This window comes from Yarrowia lipolytica, chromosome 1D, assembly GCF_001761485.1.
Source record: "Yarrowia lipolytica chromosome 1D, complete sequence".
In the NCBI taxonomy this organism is placed as follows: domain Eukaryota; kingdom Fungi; phylum Ascomycota; class Dipodascomycetes; order Dipodascales; genus Yarrowia; species Yarrowia lipolytica.
Genome location: NC_090773.1, coordinates 2,724,806 through 2,752,414, shown reverse-complemented (window position 1 = coordinate 2,752,414; position 27,609 = coordinate 2,724,806). Strand labels below are relative to the sequence as shown.

The window sequence follows — 27,609 nt, the reverse complement described above, 5'->3', positions numbered from 1 at the left end:
ATTTTGCGGTCATTATCTATCCGGATATGGGTTTTCGGCACAACCTGTCCTGGTTGATTGTCCTTTCGGAGTTTCTTTTCGGGAGTCTGGCTCCGTACTATGTCTCAAAAGATCGACGTGGGGTAGTAAAAGCAAATAAAATGGCATCAGTATGGCAAAACGACGCGAAAATCGAGAAAAAATGGCCTATCGCTGCACACCATCGTCTCGCACGAGTGCCGAGCTTACTAATATGACGTAATTGTGTGTACCTGCAACCGTGGCTTATTTATCCATTACCGCATCCGGCTCTAGATGCTGTATGACCCACGAGTTACGGAACATGGAGTGCGACTGCTGTAGGCGTGGTTGTAGTCATAGTTAGGTTTCGGCGTAATGTACAATGGCCTCTCCAAGGGCATTTTTGGGCTAAAAATTCCGGTCCGGCCATTTCTTTTTCCATTATCCAACAGTATCGGTGGTGTTGCTGCTTCTTTACAGTGTTCTAGCAGGTGCGTGGAACGCATAGAAGGGATGGAGAAGGTGGAGACGAGGCGATATGTGAATTCAGCAGGGTTGCAGGGAAGCGGTACATTGTTGATAACGGCGAACTAGCCATGATTGACTGTTTTTTGGCTGTGTTTTTCTGCTTGTGTTTTTTTCTGTTGTGTTGTTTTTCAATTTTTATTTTTTTCCCCGTCGATATTACTTTGCCCCTCGTCTCACAGTTGCAGCCAAGGCTAAGCAGAGCTAATATTAGTTGGACAGCACCAGAACGAGCGTCGCCGAGTGGGTAATATTATCCAGCGGTGACAGACGTAATGTGGCTGTAGTGACACAGACGCAATTTCGGTTACTCTATCTTGTGGTCCACGCTCAAATATAACTCTTCCTCCTCTTCAGTACTCTTACCCAAACGCGCACTTGACCATGTTCTCGCACTGTGCTGCTTGAACCACACACAGTCTCTCTCACACACCCACATAAACTTTCACTTTACCAGCCCTGCCGAAAAGTGTATTTGTTAAACGTCACTCCTCCGTTCTCGAGTCTGTCCAAACCACTTGCACATCACAAATGTCGAGTATCTTCAAAAGGAAGAACAAAAAGTCGCGAGACTCGGTTTCCAATGGGCCGGCGTCTCCCGGCACGTCCGGAGGCGCCTCCAACGCCGCGGCGTCGCCGTCCACCACGTCTGGCGGGCTCGGTGGTCTGGCGTCTCAGGCCCAGAACCTCGCCTCCAAATCGCAGCAACAGGTGCAAAACGTCCAGCAGCAGGGCCAAAACGTCCAACAGCAGGCTCGTGACCTCCAACAGCAGGCCCAACAGCAGGGCCAGAACATTCAGCAACAGGCGCGTGATCTTCAACAACAGGCCCAACAGCAGGGCCAGAACCTCCAGCAACAGGCCCAGAACCTGCCCCAGTCTGCCAAGGGTGGCTTCAGCGGCATGCAGCAGGGCTTCAATGGCGTGCAGCAAGGCTTCCAGAACGCCTCCTCCCAGGCCCAGCAGGGATACAACAATGCCTCGGCCCAGACCCAGCAGGGATACAACACCGCCCAGGGCCACGTCCAAAAGGGCATGAACGCCTTTGGTGGCCAGGGACACGGACACGGCCCCAGCCAGGGACCCAACCAAGGACCCAGCCAGGGACCAGGTCCTCAGTACGGACCAGGAGGAAACTACTCCCATCACACTCCGAACGCCGCCCATGGCACAGGTCCCACCATTCCGGGAGCCCACCACAATTCCGGTATGGGGGGATCACCTACCACCCCTCAGATGGAGGGCTTCAACACGCCTCAGAGCCACGGCCGGTCCCCATTCCCCCAAATGTCTCCCCAGTCAGGCAGATCGCCCCAGAGCTTCTCGCAGGCCAAATTTGGGGCTACCGGAGGAGCTGCCGGTGGTGCTGCTGGCCTTGCGGCTGCCAATTCGCAGTCTCCCGGCCCAGGCCACGCGGCCTCGGGTGCTATTACCGCCTCTCCTGGAGGCTCTCCCAACCACCCTTGGACCAAGGTGCCCATCACCAACGCTTCGCCCTTCCCACGGTATGGCCACGCGTCCAACTACGTGGCTGCTCGTGACGGCGAGATCTTCGTAATGGGTGGACTCAAGGGTGCCGACGTGTTCGGCGATTTGTGGGTTATTGAAACTGGTGAGTATAGAGCAGGGAAACAGGGATTGATGGATTTGTGTGGTTGATCTTCTTTGTGCATGTGAATTGCTACTGGCGGATCTTATCTACTAGCAGTGTCCATTGGTGTGAAAATTGGTGGTGTGTTGCATGTGAGATCTGCATGCCCACTAGTACGGTGATGCAGTCTAGTTATGCGTCTAATCAACTAATTTCACCGGCGTAGGCTCAGCTGAAACCGTGAAGCGCACAGAGCGTTTTATCAATTATACAGAGTATGGTCGCTTTGCACAGAGACCACCATACACACAATGTTGTTGCCACTCTCCTTCTACGAAACTAACACAGACTCAATGGCAGGATTCCTGCTTGAGACCGAGGGATGTCCCTCTCCTCGAGTCGGCCACGCCGCCCTGACTCTTGGAAACGCCTTCATCGTCTTTGGCGGAGACACCAAGGTGACCGACACAGACACCCCCGATGACAACCTCTACCTTCTCAACACCTCCACTCTCAAGTGGACCGTTGCCAATCCCAAAGGCTCACGACCCGCTGGTCGATACGGACACTCTCTTTCGACTGTGGGCTCCAAGCTGTTTGTGTTTGGCGGTCAATTAGATGACTACTTCTTTGACGATCTGGTCTGCTTCGATCTGACCAAGCTGCGATCTCCCGAGTGCCGATGGACCACCATCGAGCCTGCTGACGGTGTTTCTCCCCCTCCTCGAACAAACCATACGGTTGTCACTTACCAGGACAAGCTGTACATGTACGGAGGTACCGACGGCCAGCTATGGTACTCCGACACATGGTGTTTCGACCCCGTGACCAACCTGTGGACCCAGCTCAATTGTTCTGGTTTCATCCCCACTCCCTCCGAGGGCCATGCTGCTACTGTTGTCAACGACATCATGTACGTGTTTGGCGGTCGTTCTTCTAAAGGGGATGATCTCGGCGTGCTGTCAGCCCTAAAGCTGTCTTCCAAGCGGTGGTTCACGTTTGAGAACATGGGCCAGGCTCCTGCTCCCCGGTCGGGTCACTCCATGACCGCCTACTCTAGCCATAAGGTGCTGGTGATGGGTGGGGAGTCGCACGATCAGGACGACACTCATGTCTATGTACTCGACACCAGCAGAATCAAGTACCCTCCCAAGGCCTCTGCCGGTGATGTGGGCGACACTTCTGTCCAGAGCATTTCTTCTCTGAGCAGTCAGAATGCACCTCAACCTGGAATCCAACCTGGTCAGTCCGGTCTCCAGTCTGGACGTCAATCTCCGGCCATGCAGTCCCAGTCCTATAGCCAGACTGGCCCTCACCCCCCAGCCCCTGGAGCTATACCTCTTCCTGGAATGGTGGGTGCCGGCGCTATGGACCGATCTTTCGATCGGTCTTCTGCCTCGGCTGGTTCGGCTACCTCGCCTAACATGGACCGATCCATTGGTTCCAACGATGCCCGTGCTGACAGATCTATCGGTTCAATCGACGACGAGAAGTACGATCGGGGATACATGCAACCCGGGCAGGTTGACGACACTCCCGCCGGACCTAGTCCCGAGACCCACGGACACGGTGTGGCTGCTGGTGTTGCCGGTGCTGCTGCTGGTGTGGCTGGTGCTGCTGCTGGTGTGGCTGGCGCCAACCATCTGTCCCACCGAACATCCAACCTCGGCTCTAACTCGGAGGAGTTTGAGTCTGCCGACGATGGCCGACCTATCTCTTCTGAGGCCGAGGCTGATGCTGAAGATGTGTACGGATCTCCCTCAGGAAAGATTCCTGCTGCTTGGCCCCAGGAGGTGAAGCAAGAGGAGGAGGAGCCCTTCCAGCACAAGGACAGCTCTTTCCACGACGCTTCAACCCCTCGAGACGAGCGGGAGCACCCTGAGTATGGTCAAGAGGCTGGAAAAGCTGCTGTTGGCCCCGACGCTGGTTACAGCGACGCTTCTGAGACTGTCGGCTACTCTTCCGCTGCTCCCAACTCAGCAGGTGCCACCGCTCCCACGGATTCAACTCCTACCGGCTACGACGACTCGGACTACTCGCAGCACACGACTCCCCAGCACTCTGCTGTGGCTTCTCCCGTGAACTACACCTCTCGTGATGTGGACTCTTCCCACAGTATCACTCCTGGTGTGGCTGCAGCATCTGCAGGTGTTGCTGGTGTCACAGCTGGTGTTGCTGGAATGAACATCCATCAGAAGGCAAACAACGTCAAGATTGAGCCCAGCGAGCACGAGCGGGGTCTTGACTCTGCGCTTGAGAGCAACCCCGATACAACCATCGACTCTGAGGGCGACGTGCAGGACGTGATTGAGCAGCTCAAGGCCACCAACTCGTGGTATGAGTCTGAACTGACTGTCGCCAAACAGTCTGGATACACTCCTTCCAAGAACCCCGTGGGCGACATTGAAAAGGTGCGTCGACGGTCTCTTCGATACTCTCGTGACCAGGGCGCCTCTCTGTCAGAGCGTGACATTCTGGTCCAGGCTCTTGTTGAGGTGAAGCAGGAGCTCCAGAACGTGAAGAACGATGTGGCTCGACAGAGCGAGGAGGCCTCTCAGAAGCTGAAGGCCCTCAACGACGAGAACCAGGAGCTGCGGGCCCATATTGAGTCTGGAGGGGATGGTGAGAGCGGAAGCCGGGCTCTCGGTGCTGGAGCTGCCGGTGCCGGTGTCGGTGCTCTTGCTGGTGCTGGTGTTGGAGCTGCTACTTCTGGTGGCGATCCAGAGCTCGCTGCCAAGCACGCCGAGCTGCAGAAGAAGTACAATCTTCTTGTTGGGGGAGGCGCTCCCTCTGCTGACAGCACTCGTGACCTTGCAGATGGAGCTTCTGCTCCTTCTGGAAACGTCCACCAGCTACTCAAGCAGGAACAGAACAAGAACGCTTCTTTGGAGTACGAGCTCGAGACACTCAAAGATGAGCTGGCGACCACCCAGGCCAAGTGGAAGGATGTTGGAGGCACTGCCAACGACCATGTCACTGCTCTGCAAGCTGCCGGTGCTGCTCTGGCTGCTTCCCAGTCCCAGCACGCTCTTCTTCAGCGAGATCTCGACACACACAAGACTGCCCGATCTGCTGCTGATGAGGAGGTTCTGCAGCTGAAGCGACAGCTTGAGGACGCCGAGCGACGGCTGGCTCAGGCCGAGGAGGCGCTCGAGAAGGAGCAGCAGCTTGGCGCTCATGCCCGTGAGCAGAACGAGCACTCCACCCAGGCCATGACTGGTGGAATCGACAAGATTCTCGCCATGTGGACTGGCTCTGCTCTGATTGGTGGCGCTGCCGGATACGCTGGTGGTGCTCTCACCAACGGCTCTCGAGGTATTGATGGCGCCGAAGGCGATGATGGTGAGACCCCTGCTGCTCCTTCTGGTCTCAACTCGCATCCCCAGTTTGTTGCCCTGCAGAAGCAGGTGGACGGCGCCAACAAACTGCACCTGATGCACAAGGAGGCCGCTGAGCAGGCCACCGCTGATCTTTCTGTCGCCCAGACCCAGGTCGAGGAGCTCAAGTCCACTCTGCTCAAGTCTGAGCAGCAGAACCACGAGCTGATCCAGGAGCTGGAGGAGCTCAAGGGCCATGTTACCGAGCACCGACGCCAGCTCGAGGACCACGAGCAGACCCGGTCCATGTCGCAGAACCAAGCCCTTCGTCTGAAGGAGCTGGAAGCCGAGCTGGCTGCCACTCTTGCTACCCATCGAACCGAGCTTGACAACATTGAATCCACCCACCGAAACAAGCTCGGCGAGATGGAGAAGGCTAAGAAGGACTCGCTGACGTACATGCAGAACTCGGATCTTGCTCTGCGAAAGACCCGAGAGGAGCTTTCTCGATCCAAGGAGCAAATCTCCCAGCTGCAGGACGAGCTCTCCGAGCTGCAGATTCGAGGCAAGGGCGGAGCTCCTCGAGGTCATGACTACGACGACGACGATGATGATGACGACGAAAAGTTTGGCAGCCATCAGCTCGAGTTGCAGCTGCGAGACACCCGAGCCACTCTGGTTGTGGTTGAGCAGGAGCGAGACGAGCTGCGACTTGCCAATGCCGATTTGCGAAAGAAAGCCATCACCAACGTTCAGGACGTGGAGAAGTACAAGCGGCGGTACCAGCGTCTGAAGCAGCGAGGCGGCGAGGATAGCTTTGGAGAGTCTGAATTTGACCAGACCCACACCAGTGGTTTTGAGTCGCCGAGATAGTAATGCTGAGAGCTGAACAAAGCAAGGCGAGTGTCGAGTGTATCGAACGTGTTGCGCGTGAGATATTTCAAGAGTGTACATCACTGGGACGCTAAAAGATATTTAATGTAATATTATTGATTGAGTAGTTAACCCGTACTTTCTGCCATTTATGCATTTACATTGCTACATAATGAGGATATCTGGGGTTGTCCATTTCAATACTGCTGTACGTTATTTGCTTCTTCGTCGTCAACTTCATGCTTGTAAAAACCTGACCTTCCCCTCCTTCTGTTTGCCCTTTTCTCTCTTTTTACTGACACCGGCACCGTGGCCAGGTTTCGGTAGCCATTCAAAAAATACTGTCCCTTTTTCCACCAACTCAACATTCACCAACTGCTCCTTGACCTGGTATATGTGCTTGTACAACATTCTGATGGTGGGTTCACTGACTCCTGTCTTATCTGAAATGTCGCCGGGGCGTATACACTGATCATATAGAGCAGCGACCATGTAGAGAGGAGCGGCAGACACAAATGCTGGTGCGTTGCCGTCCAGAACGTGGATATGAGTCGCTCGTTTGATCATATCTTCCGTTAGATGGCCCACCTTGGCACTGAGTCCCAGATGAGATAAGTAAGAGGAAGGAGAGCTGCTGGATTGATTTGGACGTTTTTGAACTACGACATAATGTCGGTGCCTTTGAGAATGCGTTTCAAAAGCTCCAGAAAGTGTCCTGTTCGGCGTTTAGAGACGTTGGTCACAGCACACACTTCTTTGAATGTGAGGGGAACTCCAGCAGCTCTGCAGGTGAGAAGGACAATGGAGGCACTCATGTCCTCGGTTCTCTTGCCCTTGAGCCTTTTGTCTTGATAGATAATGGTGTGAATCGGTTTGGCGGGGGTAATAAACGTCCTTGGGAAGCAAGATGCTGTTGCACAGGGCAGAGATGTTGCCATTGACTCCGTCCAGGGCGAGACTCACGACCGCCAGAGACGATTTGACATCTGATGAGTGAAGCAGGATTTGATGCTTAGTGCGAGCAACTGGGTAAGGCTCCAGGGGACATGTTGGCACGGAGCTGCGACTCACAATCTCGACTGGCAGTTTCTTCAACTCGACAGGGGTCCGCTTCGACAGTTCCATCTTCGGAAGGGAGTAGGTTTGCCATTTACTTCTAGTGTCGACCACTTGGTCTGAAAGAATTAGTCCGCAATCTTCACACCACGTTTCCTTTTGCAAACCGTTCGGAAATGTTTAGAGGGACGTTTTTGCACTCCCCACACATGAGCGTAATGTTGAGGTTGGGACGGTACATAGCAGAGCGGTCTGGTGATGATTTGATGGTATGACTTGTTGGTTTTACTTGTCACGTGACTTCGTGTTTTAGGAGGTATCTGGTGGTGGATCTGTGAAGCTGTAGCTAGTGTCTGAGTAGATTGATGATGGGTGTGTTGACTACAGAACCCATTGGGTCAAATACATCTTGAGTAGAATAAGACCTGTGTGTGATGATTCGATGATTCCAAGAAGTATGCAAAGGTGTTTGAGATATTCATCGCAGCTGCAATTGTGATACTTGGCTACCCATAACTGGCGCCGACACCCACAGTCCACAACTGATTGTCAAGCTGAGCCATATCCAAAGTCAACTTGTCGGATCAGTCTTCAGACTCATGACTTTTGATCACAATCTAAGACATTAAAAACACACCAAGAACCAATTAAAAGACTTCAATGGGGCACCTCTTCCACCGATGGGCAATCGTACATCAAGCATCTGCTTGTCTGTACTCGTACGTACCGTATGGATTGTACTTCACACATTTCTACGATATTCATACATCATTTTGCAAAATATTTTACAAAACACGGGGGGAAATCATGGTCTCGTACATCAGCTCCCCATCTGTGTTTGTATCCCCAAGTCACGTTTTCTGCTTGTGTTTTTCCATTATATCAAAATATGTGCCTATAGCCATCTCGTGTGTTCCCCACCCCCTTCCACACATAAGCTTTTATTAGCGAAAACCTTATTTCCACTGCCTCAAACCTAGATTAGAGTTAGTGAGAAAAACGTCTAAACGCATTAGACACACGTGATACGCCGGGATGGGCAAAAACCCATCTTGCCCACAAAAGTTACGTGGAGGTCTGTCCGTACTTGTAGGCTCACGTGGACGGGAAGATGCTGACGTGTAGAAACATGAGAGCTCGTGGATGTACTTCTGTTCGCGTGAAAACAGAGGGGATAGCACGTTGCACAGTGTACATTATATGAAGGGATTACTGTAGATGTTAGTGTGTGATGTTACTATAGGTACATGTACTGTACAGTACAAGATGGGCCGATATTGTACTCAAGTAGTCTACTACATTTCTTAAAGATTCCAGACATTCCAAGTCAGCCGACGGGTTGCCATTTAGTCGAAATATAATTCCGTGGGACTATAAATCGTCTCTATAAATGATAACAAGGCCCCTGCGTTTGAGAGGATTGTTAGCGAAGTTCTAGGGGCGAGAACGGTGTACCGTCTATACTGTAGTCCTAGTATCAGTGTACAGTAGTAACCAAAGTAATTTTCCACATGTTGAATAAATGGGTTGACTCTGAGTGAAAAATAATGACGGTGTTCTCCGAACGGTGAGATCGCACCATTATTGATTGTTGTTCGACAACTTCAGAGAATTTCCACTCAGGAGTATATCATATTAATGAACAGTCAAGCAGAATTCAACTCATTGAATCACTACATAAGATACTGTACTTGTACGAAGACGGACAACTTTTATAATATAATTGCACTCTATCTGAACTGATTGATGGATGCAAACACGATTGTCATCTGAAACCCCGAATCCGAGCCTGATTGTTTAACATTGTTCTAAGCAGCAAAAATATATATTCCTGGAATAAAAAAAACCCCAGACTGACTCGTATCATCCTTGAGTCATCCAACTGTTGTCTGCCAGAAAACAGAACAGTCCATGGTCCAACTACTCCCCCATAACTAATAGTATGTACACCGAGAGAAGAGACAAATCCACACAAATAGATCCGATCGAGTCATTTATTTGCCTGTTAATTCTTCCAAAGATCCTCAATCGTTCAATTTGTTTTTTTTTTGTTTACTTCCTTTATCTACTCGTTCTTGCACAGGTACCTTCAAAGTGCTTCACACTCACGCAAAACCCACACAATACAAACAAATAGGCAAGGTGAAACGCCCGACAAGTCTCTCAATCCATTCAACCAACTGCGACCGTAATATCACCACATGTCGCTTCTTTTCTCTCCCGCTATTACCCTCTCTTAATGGTCTGAGACAAGGGAACCGTATCCCCCATTGAGTTCGGCGAAATCACCGATTTTCGGAGAATTATCGCGAGAACAAAAGAGCCAGCAAAACTCCCAGAAATTCACCTGTACACACATCGCCACTCGCTTGGTCACTGGTCCAACTCCGACCACTATTCATCATTGTATAGACGCCCTCATTCCAGTGATCGGACCCCGATGAGCTTATTTTCAACTACAGTCTGCAAATACCGAATAATACAATATAATATAGAATACGAGTCGAGACTGAGCATGGCAAAACATCCCTCGTTTCACTCGCAGACCCTTAAACTGGGCCGTAAAAACGTCTGTTCTGTCTTGTGGGCAACGGCAGGTTGGTCGAGGACAGTCGTCGACCCTCTCCAGGCTTGCCAATGCTTAATCTCGGAGGAGGAAGAGTACCCATAGCCGGCGACTTGGACGTAGAAGTTGTGTTGACCAAGCTGCTGATAGGAGGGAGCCGCGACGATGTCGGAGAGGTGGCCGGGGACATTTCAGGTGGCTGGGCTACTGCAATTGGGGGCGACGGGTTGGAAATCGGTGCCATAGGAACCCCTGGGGCAACAGGAGTAACTGCCACAGGGCTGGAGTTGACAGGGTGAACTGCGTTGGTCACTGGGACAGCTCCAGGCATAGCAGTCGCCAGTCCGAGATTAGGAGGCGCAACAGCAGGATTCGGCACAGATGAAAAGGGAGTCTCGTGAACAGGTGCAGGGGTGGCCTGAGCAACGAGACCCGGCGGAGGATAACCCTGGGGGTATGCCTGACTAGCGTACCCGTAGTTGGGTTGCACCGAAGGCTGTGGATAGTAGTACGGACCTCCGTAGTTGCACTGCGGCTGAGGAGGAGGGCCGGGGTAGTATCCTGGCTGAGGCGTGGGCGGATACTGGCCACCAAAAGGAGGAAGGCCCTGTGCACCATGGTTGACGTAGCCGTGGGGAGGGTTGCCAGAGGGAGGAGCAACTTGGCTTGGGTAGGGAGATTGGGCAACCGGCGCGGGGCTTTGAACATGGCCAGGGTTGGGGTTGGTGGCCACTGGTGACGCGCTGTTCTTCATTTCGTCCTTCTTCACATCTGAGTAACGCACTGGGGCCTTTCGTTTCGATCGAGGAATGGTTTTGCCGTTCTTCTGTCGGTCCGGAAGATTTTCAGGATAGAGAGAAGCCGGAAAGAGCAGATCTTCCACTGATCCAGGAGTGTGATACTGGGGTTGCCGTGGGGGCTGAAGCTGAGGGGGAGAATACTGCTCAATTGGGGGAGGATAGTACCCCCGTCCAGGATCGTAGTAATATCCATGACTGGTATGCACAGGGTGCCCTGGATGTCCGTGGTGTCCGGGGCTAGGGTGAGCTGGAGGGCTGGGGTTGCCCTGTTGGATAGGAGTGCTGGGATTAGGAGTCTGTCGCACGTTCATGTTGACGAGCATGGGAGTGGTCACAGTCCGAGCAGGTTCGGGAGCACTTCTGTCAACTCGAAATCGGCCGGTGCTGAACTGACCTCCTTCTTTTGATAACTGATGCAGCTGTCTAATTCCCTTGATGTTTCGATCTACCACTTTGCTTGTTCGAGGAAGAGCCAACGGCTGTTGGAGTGAAAAAGAACGAAAAGAGCCTGGAGGTGCGTCTGGCACAGTGTCCAACGACGCGTCAATTTCATGCAAATTCTCTGGAGGCACACCCTGAGGCAATGACTCGGCATTCTCTGGTTTGACTTCTTTCTCTACACCACGCAAGTCCTCGTCGGAGTCCTCATTATAGTCGGGTATTCTGTAGTCCTTGTTCAGAGTCACTCGTCGTCTGTTCTTGCGCCTAGCATCAGAAGGAGAAGTAGTTTCCACATACTCAATCTCACTGGTCGTCCTACGCTTCTTACGGCGCAGGTTCTCCTTCTCGTCGTCCTTATCCTCCTCCACTGCAGTTGGATCACAGGCTATTGCAACGTCATCATCGCTCTCGTCCACGACCATTGTAGACTCGTAGTTTGCGGTAGACCGTCGAGCTCTTTGGGTTCGTTTTTTGACCGGCTTTTTGGCACCAGTAGGAGTATAGTCCTGGTCGGAGGAAGAATGACCATGCGACTCAAGATCGGGTGTCGCAGTATACTTGGCTCTGGCCCTGGAAGCCTCCTGAAAGTCTTCATGGGCGTCCTGAAAAGTTTCCATGTCGGAGTCGTCTGCCCCAGCTGCAGCAACCTCCCCAACTTCCTCCAGTTCTCTAGACGCTTCACGAGGTTCCTCTTCCAACAACTCCCCAACATGCAGAGTGACATTATTTCGTAGATTTCGAAGTCGGCGGGTGGGTGTCTCACTTTTCTTGGGTTCTGCAGGCGACTTTTTGTTGATTTCACTGACTTCTGTTTCATGATGCGACTCGTCCTTGACCTGAATTTTTGCCGGTCGGCCACGCTTCTTTTTTCCACCAGACTGAGACCTGGTCTTCGGAGGTCGACCTCGCTTGGGAGGTGTAACTGGATCAACTGTCGACTCATCGATGATAACCGAGTCCTCATCCACACCCTCTTCTACTGACACAGCCTCTGCCTTGGTTCCCTCAACCGTCACCTTTCTAGGACGACCACGTTTCTTGGGTGTGGTAGCAATGGCAGCATCGGCTGCTGACAAAGACTCGCGCAACTTGGACTTTCCTAGCTTTGCAGGGAGAGAAAGACGCTTTTTCTTGTCGGCAGACTTGTCACGGGACTTGTCGCGCGTCTTGGGTACCGCCAACAAGTCTCGCTTGAGCAGATCGCGCTTGAGAGAGTCGCGTGACCGCGGAGTCACCCGCTGATCACGCGGCTTGTCACGTGCCTTCACTATAGGGGTATCCAAATCACGCGGCTTGTGTAGCTTGGGCGAGTCTGATCCGGATTTCTTTGGCCTTCCTCGTTTGGGCGTGACAACGTCTGCGGTAGACGCCCGCTTTCTCGACGAGCTCTCGATAGCTCCAACACTGCTAGCTCGCTCCGTCGTGGCCTTTTCGCCAGCTCTTCTACCAATAATTCCTCGACATTGGGAAGCTCCACAATGGCAAGTCTGTGCCTTGGCACCCTCAAACCACACGAAATTGTAATCGTACGTTAGCTCCTGTCCGTTCTGGACGCCGTCTTCGCCGGCAAAAAGACCGACTCGAGGCAGACCCTTGACAAACCATTTTTGCATCTCGCAATTGGGCATGCACGAATGGTTGACAAAACGAGCCGCGCTTCCTCGAAGTCCACTGTCGATGACGGCTCCCTTTTCGAGATTTAGAAAGTAGTAATTGTCCGAATCCGCGTACTCGTTGTCCAGGCGGCGCTTGATTTCACTTGGAGAAATCACATCACCTGTGTACTCGCACACAAGCTCGCCAGGAGCAAAAGAACGACATGCGCGAAGCCCATAGCCCTTACTTTCGGTGTGGATGATCTCAATGGCTTGGTGGTAGAAGCGTGATGTGCGATTTTTGAGCAAACCAAATTCTCTGTTGCCACAATCAACGTCCCCAAAAGGACAGTTTGAGGAGTCGCATTCGAATTGAAGCATCTTGTTGAGACACGACTCGTCGCAGCGATCGACACAGGCGCAAATTGATTTGAGAGTAGACGGTTTCGGGGGCTCCACGTCGATGAAGATGTCTGAGTTAGTAACGGGGCCAGAGATTATAGTCATGTGCAAACAATTTTGGCATTTCAAGGTCGTTTTTAATCAATAAAACGCGGTCTCCTTGATCCTCAAATTTGCTCACAAAACCCCCAATTCGTGGTATCACTAGTATCTAAATTCATACTCACTTCTCTTGATGGACTTCCAGCTTTTGGGCTTGACGTTACCGGTTGGACAGTAAATGTTCCACGGCAATTGAAAGTCCTTGTTGGTGTTGAGAACGTCCTGATCCACGGGCAACGGCAGCGAAAAATGTCCGTCACTGGCGTCACTGTCGGTGTCGGCGTACTCGCCTTGGGTCACAAACTCCTTTGTGGCGGGACTCTCGTCCTCCTCCGTGGCAGCAGCCGTCTCCACAGCCTCTCCCTGGGCGTCCTCTGCCACGTCATCTGCAGGGTCACTCTTCACTGGGCCTCTCTTGCCGCCAAACTTGGCCAGAATCGCCTGACGCGCCTCCTTGTTGATCTTGTCGCCATGGTATTGTTGCCACATGCGCTGGCCCTGGGGGGTGTCCGGGTACTCGTAGGTGTACGAATGGCGCATCACAAACTCCTCAATGAACTCGTTTGTGTCCGGCAAGGGCGACTCGCGGAAGAAGTCCCGGATCACCCCCACCGCCAGCGTCTTTTGTGTCCCTCTGGTGGTGCGAGAGGACATGTTGTGGCTGGGCTGGTGATGTGGTGCGGTTTTGTGTTTGTGAAATCTGCTGGGGTCTAGTGTAGTCTGTCGTGTTGGGGGAAGTGCAGTCAATGTTTCAGCGTCCGTGTCGTGGTGGGTGTTCAAGAGCAATGTGCAATTTGTATAAAGCTGTGTGGTGATCCTCTTTTTGAGGGTCTTCTTTTTTGTTTTCTGCTTCTTTCCCAACCGCCTAGTCTCTCTGTCTCGCCTCCAAACTGGTGAAATTAAACAACCGAATCTGTAACGCGAATAGGCTTTTGCCCAAGAGACATTTTATTCCGCCTTTTGAAAAGATACACACCAGCTGAAACTCTATCGCCAAGCGAAAACCCCCAGATTTGGACCCGGCGCGGCCATGGAGAGTGTCACGTGATCGCCCAACCCCCGATATGCCGCAAAACCGACCCGGTCCGCCCACCAAACCGAGGCCCCATTCCAATCCTGGCCGTTCATCACACTGTCGTATTAAACACAAGGTTTTGGAACCCTAATTGGGCACATGAGAAAAGCATGACCCTAAACAGGAGGTGAGGTTGGTCATGGGCTGTATTTGGTGGGCTGACGGAAAACTGGTTTGGTCGGCTGCTTCTTGGGGCTGTTGACACTCTGTTCCCAGCTTCTTAATTGCCATTTTCCGCGCTTTTTTTGCCCGCTTCCAGAAGACATCTACTCCGGTTGCCACTCCCCCCAATGGAACCTTATGCAGGTCTACATTCGGGCCGGCTACCTCGTTTGTTATGAGAAGTGGGAATGGTGGATTATGAAGAATAAAAATGTTTGGGGCTATTAAGAATTTCATTCGGATCCTTGTGGCATTTTCCAAATCCAAACTGGAGCATTTTGGGCCGAGTTAGTGGTGCTGCGATAATGCAACCAGCATGGAAGCAACCTTGAGATACGATACGCAGATGAGGAACAGGAAGGACTTGAAGTCACTGGCAGTTGGTATTTTGGATTGATTTTTTTTGCCATTTTAATCAATCCGATTCTCATGGCTGCGTTTGATGATGAGGATATCACGACTCTGTTATAAGTCCGGGGTATGGCTGGATCTTGAAAAGCCTCGATTTGTGCCAGGTTGAGATTTGAATGCTTGGAAGGACTCGAATTGACGACGTGGATCCGATGACTTTCAGAGCTAGGCAAATTTTAAGAGAACTCGAACAATCATCGAGGCTACAACAGTTGATTCCTGCTGTCTTTTGGGTCGATAACTAGTGGGCTGATTATTGACGAAGAAATATGGGCAGTTTTGGAGACTAAGGAAGAGGGTTTAGAAGAGATCAATATCGTGGCCGGGAGTAGATTGATGACATATCCAGATGGCTTCTCAAAGTGTGAGAGAATGATTAATGTTCCTGAGTTGTCTATTCTTTGCAAAAATGGCTATGCGGAGCCCGAGAAGAGGTGTGGTCAGAGAGATGCTCTTGCTGCTATTGTTGGCTATGGAGAATCTGCAAAAGTTGAAAAATGACTTGATTTGACAATGATCTGTTGGCTTATTAAGATTCCATTTCATTGGACTGCCCCAATGGTCCAGGACTTGTGAGTTTCATCTTGGCAGTTCGGCTTGGGGGTTCCTAGTAATCAAGTTTGTCATCTTGTGTAAAAGTGGCTAGAGAAGAGAAATGAGAAGTTCATCATCGTTTCAAAGAGTCTTTTTGGATGGTTATTGAACCACTTTGGAATTGATTGTGTTCTGTTTGGTAGTATCGCGTAGTTACACTTGTCTAGTGAACATAAAAAGTGTCAAGAAAAGTTCAGGAATGGAATGGAATTAGAGAGTTCCCGAGATGATTTACTCGATTATCGCAATTGTTTCACTTTCACTATCCAATCTCGAACACGACAATTCTCTTATTCCGATTTCCAAAACCTGCCTGCGGTATACTGCTAAATCAACGTACGGTATCGGCACCCAAGAGGGAAATTTCAAGAAACGTAGGAAGGAATCCTATTATAAAAGGGATAATATAGTACATATCTTCGGATTCAAAAGTGTGGAGTTCGTTATCTCTGTTGTGGAGTGTGGGCTCTATGACTACAGCCCAGCTCATACTACCCACATCTGGAGCTTTCTTGACAATCCGACACTTTTTGCAAAAGGTCCAGCAGTTGCTGGAGTGTGAAAAATATGTCAGTATGTTCCATTCATTCAGTCATCATCATTCACAACTGTTCCATATTTCACTTGCGTTTGGGCGGCTGAGCAACTGTTTGCTTTTTTTGTGGAAAATCTCGGGGAAAACGCCTAATATCGGTGTGAATCGAATAAATTGAATCACATGACTGTTAAAATGGTGATACAAGTCCCTCCGAGATTGACAAAAAGTTCACCAATTGGCACATATGATACAAGTCTACATTCGGTGGTTGACACGACAAAACGCAACTAAAGCGCCGTGCACTACCAAAAAGTTTCATTTCTGACAATTTTTTGTTTTGTTTTAAAAAATCCAATACGATTCAGATAATACAACTACTGATCGCGGTAAATTGAGTGATCTCCCGTTTCAAGCCACATTACCCATGGTCGTATACAATCACCCAAAATTGCTTACCCTGACTAACCGGCTTGTCCTTTCATCCTATAACCAATCCGAGTTGACCGACCTATTCGTCTCGCTCTTCTGATTTTAACCATACATTTCATATTCTTCTAGGACTCCTATTTCCCGTTCAGTCTTTCTACCGCTTCGAATCTGTATTATAGTCACCAACCTCCCTCTGATGCTACACCTATCCTACAGGCAACTCGTCATCTTCTTCGTCCTCTGGCCTTTTATGTCACATAAATATCAATTCCTGAGTTGACGCTATTCAACAGTATACCTCTTATCTCCAACAATATACCGATCTCGGTTACCCATGTTGGAAGCAACATAGGGCTGGAACCACTGGATGTATAGGTTTTTAAAAACGTTTCCAGTGTCGAAAGGTCGACTTTTGTACTCCTTGGGGAGTTGTTTGTTTCGTAACTGGGTTAGAATGTGGTGATACGTGAGCACAAAGTCGAGCGCAGACTACGGCCAATACCGCGTCTGAGAACCGCTTGAAGCCGTCATGTGAGCCCATGACTTTACATTTCGACAATGTGACCCCAACATGGCCATCTACCACGTGTTTGGTCACGGGATTCATACTCACAAATTCATGCGTGCTCTCCCCCCTCGATGCAATCCACAAATGGAAGCCTACCAATGCCAAAGGATAGCCAGCTCCTAGAAAGCCCAGAAAAATCATCACCAGAGGCATCGGTCTGTGTCTCAATGACTCAGCAATGGTCATGTGCATATGTCTCTTGTAACAGATGACGTGAGCTATACTGTTTCCAACAATGTACAGTCCACAGAGTCCTCCGGTCATGACAAAGGCCACAAAGTAGCGGTAGTTTTTTCGGCCCACGCAGTTGTTGAGCCAGATGCAATGATGATCGTGGAAGTCCACACAATTGTCACAATCGCTACAATGGGAGGCTCGAGGGGGTCTCCATATCTTGCAGGTTGAGCAGTATTTGAGATATACCAAATTTTCTGATGATTCTGGCTGCTTGAAGCATGACAGAGAAGTGGTGTTCTTTCTCGGATCAAACGCATCAATGCCTGGCTCCACTGAATATTCGTTAGGAATAGATCCATCTGCTATCCTATCTGTGAGATGAATGTTTCTAGGAAGGATTCCTGGGTCCGAAAAACTTGCCCTCAGAAAAGAGGCTACACACAGTAAGAAGATGTATGTGAACACTGCGGGAATAGCAGGGGAGATATGATTCCACGTCCAGGGAGCCACAAATCCATAGTAGAGACCTCCTAGAATCAAAATGACACATAAAACAGCAATATTCAGCGGTTTCTGGCGAGCTGAAAGAAATCTACCGCCAATGAGAAACACATTATTACCCAAATGTGCCTGATAGTTGTGCTCAGGAAGACTCAAAGGCTGCTTGAGAAAAACCCAAGACCAAAGTCGATCAGAAGTACCACGTGAAGAAGGCGCCGGACCATCTGACTTGTCACGTGCTCTCAAATGAGCCCTGGTTCGCTTCCGTAACGGAAAAGTAGATGCGGCTGTGGTCGGTACCGACTCAGGTGAACCTCTAGTTGGAGGTCCAGCTGTTGTGGGAGGCGTGTAAAAGTCCATGTTCACGTGATCATTGACTCCATGCCCCGGCTTCGACGTCTTGAATACACCACTCATTCTTTGAGTCTCAGAATTGGCTGAAGTAGACATGAACCCACCCTCGTCGCCGCCGCCTGGACTGTCGGTCGGAGTCACGTGATTGGTATTGTTACTGCCACTGCTGCTGGCAACGTGATCACCCACTAATGTACAGGCAGTATTAGGCACTGCGGGCTCAGCAGTGTCTGGTGCGACGCTTGTCAGAAAGTCGGTCATGTTGAGTCTCGAGGGGATTGAAGAGGTTGTGGATTCACGTGGGAAGTCACGTGAAGGCTGGGGTGAAAGGTTAGCATCATGTGATATGTCACGTGAATGGCCCACATGGCGTCCATTGTCTTCTGACAATTGTTGCATCTCGACATCCCCTTCAGAAAGGAATTCCGAAATGTCCATGGCTGTCAGTACAACAAAGTCACGTTACGAAACAAAATGCACTGGAGAAGTCACGTGCTTCAAAATTTGACCTCGTGATGCAAAATACGACGTTCACACGATATCTTCGACCGCTCCGTGGTAGTGGTACGACAAATGCAGTTGGAGGGTGAATGATCCTCACCAACAAAAAAAACGGTCACGTGACGGCGACTCTGGGTCGGGGGACCGAAATATCTGCTTATTAATCACTTGGGAGAACGCCGGGCACGCACGGGGTGTTCTATTGATCACGTGATCGGGTATCTGTCATGAGGGTGTTTTGACCCCTGAAATGGTGATTGGGGGGAATGTATGCAGCAGGATTATGGGGGCTAATTTCTATAAACTCTAATTGAAACTTTATTTTGAGCTTATTTTTGAGATTAGTCAGCGGAAGGGAGGAGTGGATAGGGAGTGATATTGGGGTGTATTTGAGTGATATTTTGATGAGATAATGGGCGGGTGTACATTTATCAGCATGATTACCCATTTTTAGGTGTCTCTGGGAGATTTTGGAGGTGGTTTAAGTGGTGAACTTGCTTGTAGATGTGTAGACAATTATGCACCTACATATCGTACCTACACTTGTACTTGGATACTATGAATATGACAAGTTTTGTTATCAAGAGTTGCAAAGTGTTGTCTGTCGGCGATGACGATCTTCGTTTGACAGTTTCCACAAAAAAAAAAAACCGACATTGACTGTTTTTGCGCGTTTGAGGTCTTTTGCGGTTGTGAGACCAAAGTTGGCATTGTATACTTGAGAGAAAAATCAATTGTAGTTGTCAAGGGTGCGTCGAGTGCTTCGACAGCTTGAGAGATCATCTGAATCTTTCGATCAATGAATCTTTTCGATCAATTTAATGTTTCAATCAATTGAATCTTCCATCAATTTTGATGTCTAGAAATTCTGTACATACTTGTAGCAGTGTACTTGTACCGAAAATGATATACTGTTCAAAGGGGGATATCAACGAATATATCAAACAATACTACAAGTGCAAGTTTCACGAATGATCCAGGCTCTCCTTTTGAGGTTCATTCTTACCAATTTCCCTCTGAACAATGTCGCAGACAATACGGGTACAGTATGTACTGGAGATCTCCAAAAAACCAAGAGCGAACAGTCAACCACTAGTTCAGAACCACATTCACAAGAATCAATTGATGGCACCTAATCTTACTGAATTACTTGTACTCCCTCCAATCTCCTCTCTTTCCTGTTAGTAGAACCCATCTCATACGATACAAGTCATCAGTCCCCGTCAGGATCAGTTAAAATTACTCTCTGGTTCACCAAAAAACTCCACAATCATTGGCAGCACACTCCCATCAAAATTTCAAAACAATTCCCCTATCCACCAGACGTCTCTTCCAGTAATAACAACCCTCCGCTCGTTCAGCTCATAACCTGAAATACAGTTACAATCATACTTTTACCTACCCAAACCATATCAGAACAGTGTCCAAGCTCCGCCTAACACCACTCACATCAACGACATACTCGCCACTCACGCCATGATCAAACCCATGCTGAGATTTCCAACTCGGACACTGCTCCGACCGGGAACCCTAACCCTTCGAAATCAGCTTGTCCCCAGTCCTCTTTTCGCGGCTCTCACATCCAGATCCATTTCGACCCTGCCAAACCGACCTTTTACTTCTGCAAGGCTCAGAAATGGGCCCATCGCCTCCAGACCCGCCTCAATCGTCTCCACAAGCGCCATTATCTCGTCTGTGCGAAAATTGCACTCTTCCAACCCTGCTTTTGGCCAAATTCCGGAATCTGCTGCCCCAGGTAAAGTACGAATGCTCAAAGGCACCAGAAAAGTCCTGCTGGCTCTGATGATCTCATACGGCATCATTCTGACCGCCATGGCATCCATTCTCATCGGAACTTACGTCTACCTGGAACTGCAACAGCCCTGGCCATTGGTTCAATGGAGCATGAAGCAGGCCTACAAGGCCAGAGAAGGACTGCTGTACGAGGTGTTCCTGGAGGATTACGCGTCAGCCAAGCAATGCTACGAGAAGCTGCTGGATTCCCTGTCACGTGACAACAAGGGTAATCTTGTGGATATCTCGGGAAAGTCCACCGCCTGGCTTTCTGCCTATTCGGATCTTCTTTGTCGATATGCAGACATGTGCAAGATTGCTGGAGACCTGGACAACTGCAAGCAGGCCTACATTGGCGCTATGCATGTTGAGGGAGGCGATCTGAACCACAAGTCACGTGCTCTGACCAATTTGGCAGAATTGGCCGAGATGGAAGGTGACCGAGATGAAGCTGAAGATCTGCTCAAGAGAGCCTGTGCCTACGGAAAGGATACTGCTGTCAAGAGCGGATCTAATCTCTCCTATCGGGTGGCTCTTCATGCCGAGGATATGGTTCCTGGATCACGGGAGTCTTTGGACGCCTCTATTCACCTGGGTGTCCTCTATGCTCAAAAGGGAGAGTATGAGAAGGCTCTTCCCATTCTGGTTTCGAGTCTGCGAGCAGTCAAAAACTCCATTCGACAGCAGCGAGGCGCTGTTCTGAGCCGTCCCCTCGAAGCCAACCCTCTCAACTGTCAGATTCATGAATCTTCCTTGCTGTCGGTGTACATTTCCGAGGTGCTTTGGGCCAGCAACAAGAAGGATGAGGCTGTCAAGTGGGCTCAAAAGGCGTACAATGAGGGTTACGTCTATCATCGGTCCAACATTGAGGCAGCCAAATCTGCCCAGTTGGCCTTGTTGACTCTCATCAAGATGGAAAAGTCGTTAGGCAACAAGACCGAGGTGGAAAAGTACCAGGGTCTGCTGGACAAGATTGAGGTGCCCTCCAAGAACGTGACCAAGTGGGATTGGTTCAAGTCGGCCTTGCTGTAAGTCAAGCGTTGCATCGGGTGTGGCATTTTCGAGAGTAGCGAGAAATTGATACTGTTCGAGGGACTTTTTGGAGGGATTCGTTCGAGAAACCTGTTCGAGGGACCTTGACGAGGGACCTGTTGGAGGAATAGTGCAACATATTGACGCTCGTCAGTCATGTCTTACTATCACCCTAACAGTCTCTCTGTTTGACTATCTCTGTCATCGAGTGATGAAACTTGCAGTTCCTAATCCATGGACCCAGACTCCGAGTACCTGTCTACAGTCCATGTCGTGAGAATATAACAATATACGAGTTTGTGGGTATAGCTCCGCGAAGAACGAGTGCTTGATACTGGATGCACGTACTATTACATACAGACGGTTCTTTTCAAAGATGCAGAATGTTAGCTGAGTATCGATAAACCCCTTTCCAATCCGATAATGTAGTATTCGACCGTCTACTGTATTTGTCCATCTACACCGCTCAGGTTCGACTAAAATTGATATGTACATGATATTTACCACGAGGCCTTTCGGACACCGGGCAGCTCTCCGCTGAGGGCCTTGTTTCGGAATGCGGTCTGGGTTAGCTTTGAAAGGACAGTAGAACAGGAGAGAAGGGAGTAAGGGGAGTAAGGAGTGAGAATAGCGTAGAGAGGTTGAGAGAAGCAAAACACAATGCAGCCAGTAAGTCGATAAGTCGGTAAAACCGTCTGTAAGGCAGTTGGTAAGACAGTGTCCAATCCAATAACTCGTGGAATAAGTCCAGAAAAAATACCGATCAAATCACAACGCATCAAACAGCAGCAATCAGCATAAAAAGACGACAGACGAAACCAACATGATGGTCTATTGCTGCACTTATGGTCTACTGCTGCACTTATGGTCTCTCTGCTGCACTTCCTACCGTTCGATGTGCACTGTCACTCATTCCAATCGCCGACATCCCGGTCATGGGCTATCTCATTCAAGATGGTGCGGTTCATTTCCCATCCCCGTTCGCGGGGCTCATTCTCCCCAACTGTAGTCATTCCCACTCCTCATTCTTCACTCAGACCTTTGGTCTTCGCTTCGGTTGTACTCACTCGACACAGCTTGAACTCCTTGATAATACCCTTGGATCTTCCGGTCTCGACACATCGGGGCTTTGCCGCGTGGATGTTAGAAAAGACGGGCATGGAGGTGAGCTGGAGATGGGCCTGGATCCGCTGCTTCATGGGCAGAGTGGTGTTCTGCGAAATCGACTTGAGGGCCCGTCGGTTAATCTCCTGCTGGGCAGACACGTGCCGGATGGCGTTATCCTTGAGCACCTTGGCGTCGATGTAGCACGACGGCGTCTTGAACTTGGGCAGTCGCATTTTGGTTGTGCGGTGTGTGAAGCGAGTGAATTTGAAATTTGAAATTTGATATGCAAACTTTCTCGCCTAGTGGGGAGTTGCTGACTACGCCAACGATCGGTTGTATAAAAACGTAAAAATATCAGAAAAGCCATACTACTGCAATGTTACCAACTCCAGCCATATTTTGTATTTGTATATATATATATGTAGATTTTTCTCACCATAGAAACGCTCTTCATATCCGTCATGATTCCTGTTGGGAGACGGTGATGTCGACTTACAGGACACATCTTACCCTGACTAAGCTGACGAACTGTAATAAGTATATATTTATTTAGTTATTTTATAAGAGCTAATTCGAATATTGTAAGGATAGTAAAGTGTCGTCTCACAAAAATATATATAAAGACGTTAGAAATTATTCGTGAACAAAAATACCCTGTCAGGTGACATTATTAGTCAGTGTAACCATTATCACAGGTTACGACCTTTTATAGCGGGGAATAAGACCCTCTTCGTAACTACAACTACGGGTGCTCGTACGTATTGTAGAGCAAACAACACTCTGAATAAATTGAAACAACGACTGAATTGTCCAGTTTTCATTACCCCACTCAAAGGAAGTCACACGACTTCCAATCATACCCCAGATCGGAGTTTGAGACACATTTTCGGAGCAAAATGCAATAAAGATTTTGTCTCAAGAGGACGATTCAAGTCGGGGAAAATCGGGGAGAATCGGGTAAAATCAGGGAAAATCGGGGAAAAAGGCAATAAACAAACCAGACCTACATAATCGGACTATTTGATGTCAATTATCCACTCCAAACCCATCTCAACACGTGGAAATACCTCAAATTCCTGCAAGTACAGCACATACAGTAGTCCACTTGCGTCTCGGTGCATGCATAGATGTGCCCGGTTTAGGAGCAAGTTTTGATTCGACAAGGTATACAGAAGCTTACGTCAGCAGGTAGTCGTAAGCGGGCCCCTCTTGTTATTGTCACGTGACCTGCCGGGGGGCCGCAGCTTGATAATGGTGAATCCTTTGTCTCTTGTTTGCTTCTTTTGAAATTAGCCATTTATTTCAGACCAATTTCGGGCTTGGAGGATTATTAGGTTACATTTTCGAGAGTTTAAAGAGACGGTGGGGAGTGTCGGAAACGAGGTTTGAAGAGTATTGATTGGCGAAATGTGGGATTATTGGGCTATTCTCAGGTCAGAGTATATTTATTTCCAGTTTCGGCATTTAAATAGCAATTTTTTCCTCATTTTTCCTCATTTTTCCTCAATTTCTCCGCCGTCATTTCCGTCCCACTTTTTCGATTCTACTTTATTGTAATTGTACTTTTAATTTATTTACCTTCAGGGATGGTGCATTCCGTTTGCAGTAGATGTTCGGAATTTTTGACGGTGGCTGATTACAAGGGATTAGGTGGAATGGCTACATGGGACATTACATTGCGAGGAGGCTGATTCTAGCGACAGTAGCCGGTTGCAACTTGCGTGAAGATGCTCCTCTTCAACACAATGCCAGAGTCTGATGGTGCTCGAGTACATACTCGTAATGTTGCAATGTAGATGCGTAATTACGTCTCTACGAACCGTTCAAGAGGAATGCTTGTAGCGTTCAAGAGGAGTATACATAGCGTTCCAAGATATCAGTCTCCTTGCACAGATGCGGTGGGTCCCCTGGAGATGTTTGTTTTCTTGTAGCGGCAGTATTGCGCGAGATACAGTTGTTTTCCATTAAACGTTGGAAACAAAGATTTAAGATTCCCAGCAAAAATCCACCATGCCATGTCAAAGCATTCGTCAGATGACCAGGGCAACGTGTCGCAACACCGGCTCGAGAGACGACCAAAGTCCAAGTATGTACAGTACAGCACGATATGTTTCATATATCTTCATTCCCGTTATTCCTTCTTGTGAAGTTCAATGACCTGTGCTGTGCAAGTGTGCTCCTTCTGGTATTCGTACTGGTACTGAACCATATCATGTACTTGATGTTACCCTATTGTGCCGAGGCAGGACTTGGAATGCGTAAATCGACCATTTTCGACGCGGAAAAGACGCCAATCGGATTTTCAGGGTCGATAAAAGTCATGAAAATCTTCAAATCTCAAAAAAAACCACTCTTTAAACTCATTTCGAACGGCCCCGAAACCGCCTACCCCCAGTCCAAACCCTATTTGAAACTCTAGTTGCATCTCTCTCTGACCCCAAAACCGTGCTCTCCAACCATTGCACCACGCGTCACACACAACCACTAAAAGTGCCGAAATGCCGTCATTTGTACGCTCAGCTGCCTCCAGGGGCGTCTCCATGGCCCGCAACTCCGGATTCGCCACCCAGACCACGCCCTGGAACCGCCCATCGTCGTACTTCAACTCGCCTCTGACCACCTCTAGCGTGCGGTATCACAGCTCCCAGGCGACCCAGAACCGCTACCAGGTCACTCCTCTGCTGTCCCAGCTGCCGCGACCCAAACGCCGACTTCTCGTCAACCCGGTGCCGTCTCTGAAGCGCGGCCTGTGCTACATCAACTCGTCCAAGCGACGAACAGCTTCCGGCAAGCTGCTCACTGGAGCTCGAAAGGTCGGCACAGGCTTCCGAGTCACCCGGCGATACGCCTCCAGCGGCACCCGAGGCTCCGCCAAGGCCCTCATGAGCATGTCGCAGCGAAAGTACTTCACCTGGTGGTTCGTTCCTGCAATCTCAATCGTGCTGTGGGGTATCTACCAGAGCCGACGCAACAGCGTCAAGGACGAGTACGACGAGGAAGGAAACCTCGTCAAGCGAGCCCCCGTCCGACCCTCAGGACCCTGGCACGTGGCCGTCTACTCTACCCTGCCTCTCAAGGCTCTGTCCCGATGGTGGGGTAGCTTCAATGACATTACTCTCCCCGTATGGATGAGAGACCCTGGCTACAGATTCTACTCGTTTGTGTTTGGCGCCAACTTGGATGAGGTCGCCGAAGACGACCTGCGGGTCTACCAGAATCTAGGAGAGTTCTTCTACCGAGAACTCAAGGAAGGTGCCCGGCCTATCGATCCCGATGCAGACATTGTTTGTCCGGCCGATGGAAAGGTACTCCATCTGGGAGCTATCAACGCGCGTGGAGAAGTGGAGCAGGTCAAGGGAGTGACATACTCCCTGGAGGCCCTTCTGGGTCCCCCCACCCCATCCAAGGATGGGGAAAAGTCCCATGCTGTCTCTCTGGCTGCCCCCACCTCGGAGATTGAGTTCCCAGATAACAAGGAGGAGAACAAGGACCGTGAGTTTGCTAACGTCAATGGTATTTCTTACACTCTGGACGACTTCATGGGTGGCAACGCATCTTCCGATACCACTTTCAAGCAGGAGGGAGATGCTACTACTACTGCTGAGCCTTCTGACAACGCCACGGTCGCCCAGGTCGGCAAGGATCTTCTGCAGGCCAAGTTCAACAAGTCCGACGACAAGGAGCTCTTCTTCGCCGTCATCTACCTGGCTCCCGGTGACTACCATCGATTTCACTCGCCCGTGAACTGGGTGGCTGAGATTCGACGGCATTTTGTCGGCGAGTTGTACTCAGTGGCTCCCTACTTCCAGAAGAAGCTGGGCAACCTGTTTGTTCTGAACGAGCGGGTGGCTCTGCTTGGAAAGTGGAAGTACGGCTTCTTTAGCATGACTCCCGTCGGTGCCACCAATGTGGGTTCCATCAAGATCCACTTTGACAAGGATCTTCGAACCAACACTGTATACGAGCCCAAGACCGAGTCCGAGGCTGCAGAGCAGGAGAAAATCAAAAAGAAGCGAATGCAGAAGAACACCTGCTACGAGGCTACCTACGGCAAGGCCTCCAAGCTTCTGGGTGGATATCCTCTTGGTAAGGGTGACCAGATGGGCGGTTTCAACCTCGGTTCCACCGTGGTACTGGTGTTTGAGGCCCCCACCAACTTCAAGTTCACCATCCAGCCTGGCCAAGTTGTGCGAGTTGGCCAGCGAATCGGCGAAATTGGTGGAAAGTAATATACGGGCATGTATAGGAGGACAGTTACATAATAGATAATGCATTGATTGACGACTACATATGTGGGGGGATGTAGAGATGGTTTAGCGATCTTGCCATGTTCTGGTTTTCTGGAAGGATCAAGATGTGGAGTTATGGAGAGTCGGTTCAAGCCATGACCTGTCGGTCACAGGCTAACCATTTTCGCCTCGCTCAGCAATTAGAAGGAGACTTTGCCCATCCACATGTCCTTGTACATGATGAAGTCGCTAATGAGGGAATAAAGCGGGTACTTGAACGTGGCAGGCTTGTTCTTTTCGAAAAAGAAATGGCCGACCCATGCAAAGCCGTATCCTGCTGGTCCCAGTCCCAGCAGAAACTTGTATTTGCCGGTGGACAGGGCGTAGATGATTATCGCCACCACCAGGCTGGTTCCTGTGAAATGGAGGCGTCTGCAGATGTTGTTTGAGTGCTCGGAGAGGTAGTAGGGGTAGAATTCCCTGAGCGAGTGGAACGGTCCGGGAGTTGCAGTTGTGGCGGTTGCAGTTGTGGTAGCGGCAGGTTTCTCTGTCATTTTTTTCTGTTAGAAATGTGTGGTGAAGGATGTTGACAGTTTAAATTATTATTTTGTGGGGTACAGTACAGTAATTGTAAAAAAACAAAAAAACATAATTAGAACAAAACAAAACGTAATACGAACAAAACATAAGAACAAAACATAAGAACAAAACATTAGAACGAAACATAACTAGAACAAAAAAAGGACATGTGCCTCTGGGGTGTGAATATCTGGGTTAGTTTCAGGCTGATTGAAAGTCGGAAAAGTGGAGGTGGTTTCAAGCTGCTGATTAAACACTTGGAATCAATTCGGGCTTTCATCTTTTCCATA

The 27,609-nt window shown here is 49.7% G+C and overlaps 8 protein-coding genes across 8 annotated transcripts; 3 read left to right on the top strand and 5 right to left on the bottom strand.

Moving 5' to 3' along the window:
- Nucleotides 1-1,056: 1,056 nt before the first annotated feature.
- Nucleotides 1,057-6,306, top strand: YALI1_D27500g (uncharacterized protein; the record flags this gene model as incomplete). The annotated part of the gene is made up of 2 exons (XM_503123.3): nucleotides 1,057-2,137; nucleotides 2,465-6,306. 2 exons carry the CDS (start codon nucleotides 1,057-1,059, stop codon nucleotides 6,304-6,306), a joined length of 4,923 nt encoding a protein of 1,640 aa, XP_503123.3.
- A 659-nt stretch (nucleotides 6,307-6,965) lies between these two features.
- YALI1_D27450g (uncharacterized protein) lies at nucleotides 6,966-7,431 on the bottom strand (the record flags this gene model as incomplete). Its single annotated transcript, XM_068282806.1, has 2 exons — nucleotides 6,966-7,146; nucleotides 7,226-7,431. 2 exons carry the CDS (start codon nucleotides 7,429-7,431, stop codon nucleotides 6,966-6,968), a joined length of 387 nt encoding a protein of 128 aa, XP_068138907.1.
- A 2,480-nt stretch (nucleotides 7,432-9,911) lies between these two features.
- Nucleotides 9,912-13,922, bottom strand: YALI1_D27385g (uncharacterized protein; the record flags this gene model as incomplete). The annotated part of the gene is made up of 2 exons (XM_002143020.3): nucleotides 9,912-13,237; nucleotides 13,394-13,922. 2 exons carry the CDS (start codon nucleotides 13,920-13,922, stop codon nucleotides 9,912-9,914), a joined length of 3,855 nt encoding a protein of 1,284 aa, XP_002143056.3.
- Nucleotides 13,923-16,856: 2,934 nt separating this feature from the next.
- YALI1_D27339g (uncharacterized protein) lies at nucleotides 16,857-18,515 on the bottom strand (the record flags this gene model as incomplete). The annotated part of the gene is made up of 1 exon (XM_068282805.1): nucleotides 16,857-18,515. One exon carries the CDS (start codon nucleotides 18,513-18,515, stop codon nucleotides 16,857-16,859), a length of 1,659 nt encoding a protein of 552 aa, XP_068138906.1.
- A 1,539-nt stretch (nucleotides 18,516-20,054) lies between these two features.
- Nucleotides 20,055-21,404, top strand: YALI1_D27324g (uncharacterized protein; the record flags this gene model as incomplete). Its single annotated transcript, XM_503121.2, has 1 exon — nucleotides 20,055-21,404. One exon carries the CDS (start codon nucleotides 20,055-20,057, stop codon nucleotides 21,402-21,404), a length of 1,350 nt encoding a protein of 449 aa, XP_503121.1.
- A 500-nt stretch (nucleotides 21,405-21,904) lies between these two features.
- On the bottom strand, nucleotides 21,905-22,744 carry YALI1_D27297g (mitochondrial 37S ribosomal protein uS14m; the record flags this gene model as incomplete). Its single annotated transcript, XM_503120.3, has 2 exons — nucleotides 21,905-21,967; nucleotides 22,472-22,744. 2 exons carry the CDS (start codon nucleotides 22,742-22,744, stop codon nucleotides 21,905-21,907), a joined length of 336 nt encoding a protein of 111 aa, XP_503120.2.
- Nucleotides 22,745-25,009: 2,265 nt separating this feature from the next.
- YALI1_D27274g (uncharacterized protein) lies at nucleotides 25,010-26,740 on the top strand (the record flags this gene model as incomplete). Its single annotated transcript, XM_503119.3, has 1 exon — nucleotides 25,010-26,740. One exon carries the CDS (start codon nucleotides 25,010-25,012, stop codon nucleotides 26,738-26,740), a length of 1,731 nt encoding a protein of 576 aa, XP_503119.2.
- A 200-nt stretch (nucleotides 26,741-26,940) lies between these two features.
- On the bottom strand, nucleotides 26,941-27,294 carry YALI1_D27251g (uncharacterized protein; the record flags this gene model as incomplete). Its single annotated transcript, XM_002143019.1, has 1 exon — nucleotides 26,941-27,294. One exon carries the CDS (start codon nucleotides 27,292-27,294, stop codon nucleotides 26,941-26,943), a length of 354 nt encoding a protein of 117 aa, XP_002143055.1.
- Nucleotides 27,295-27,609: the final 315 nt, after the last annotated feature.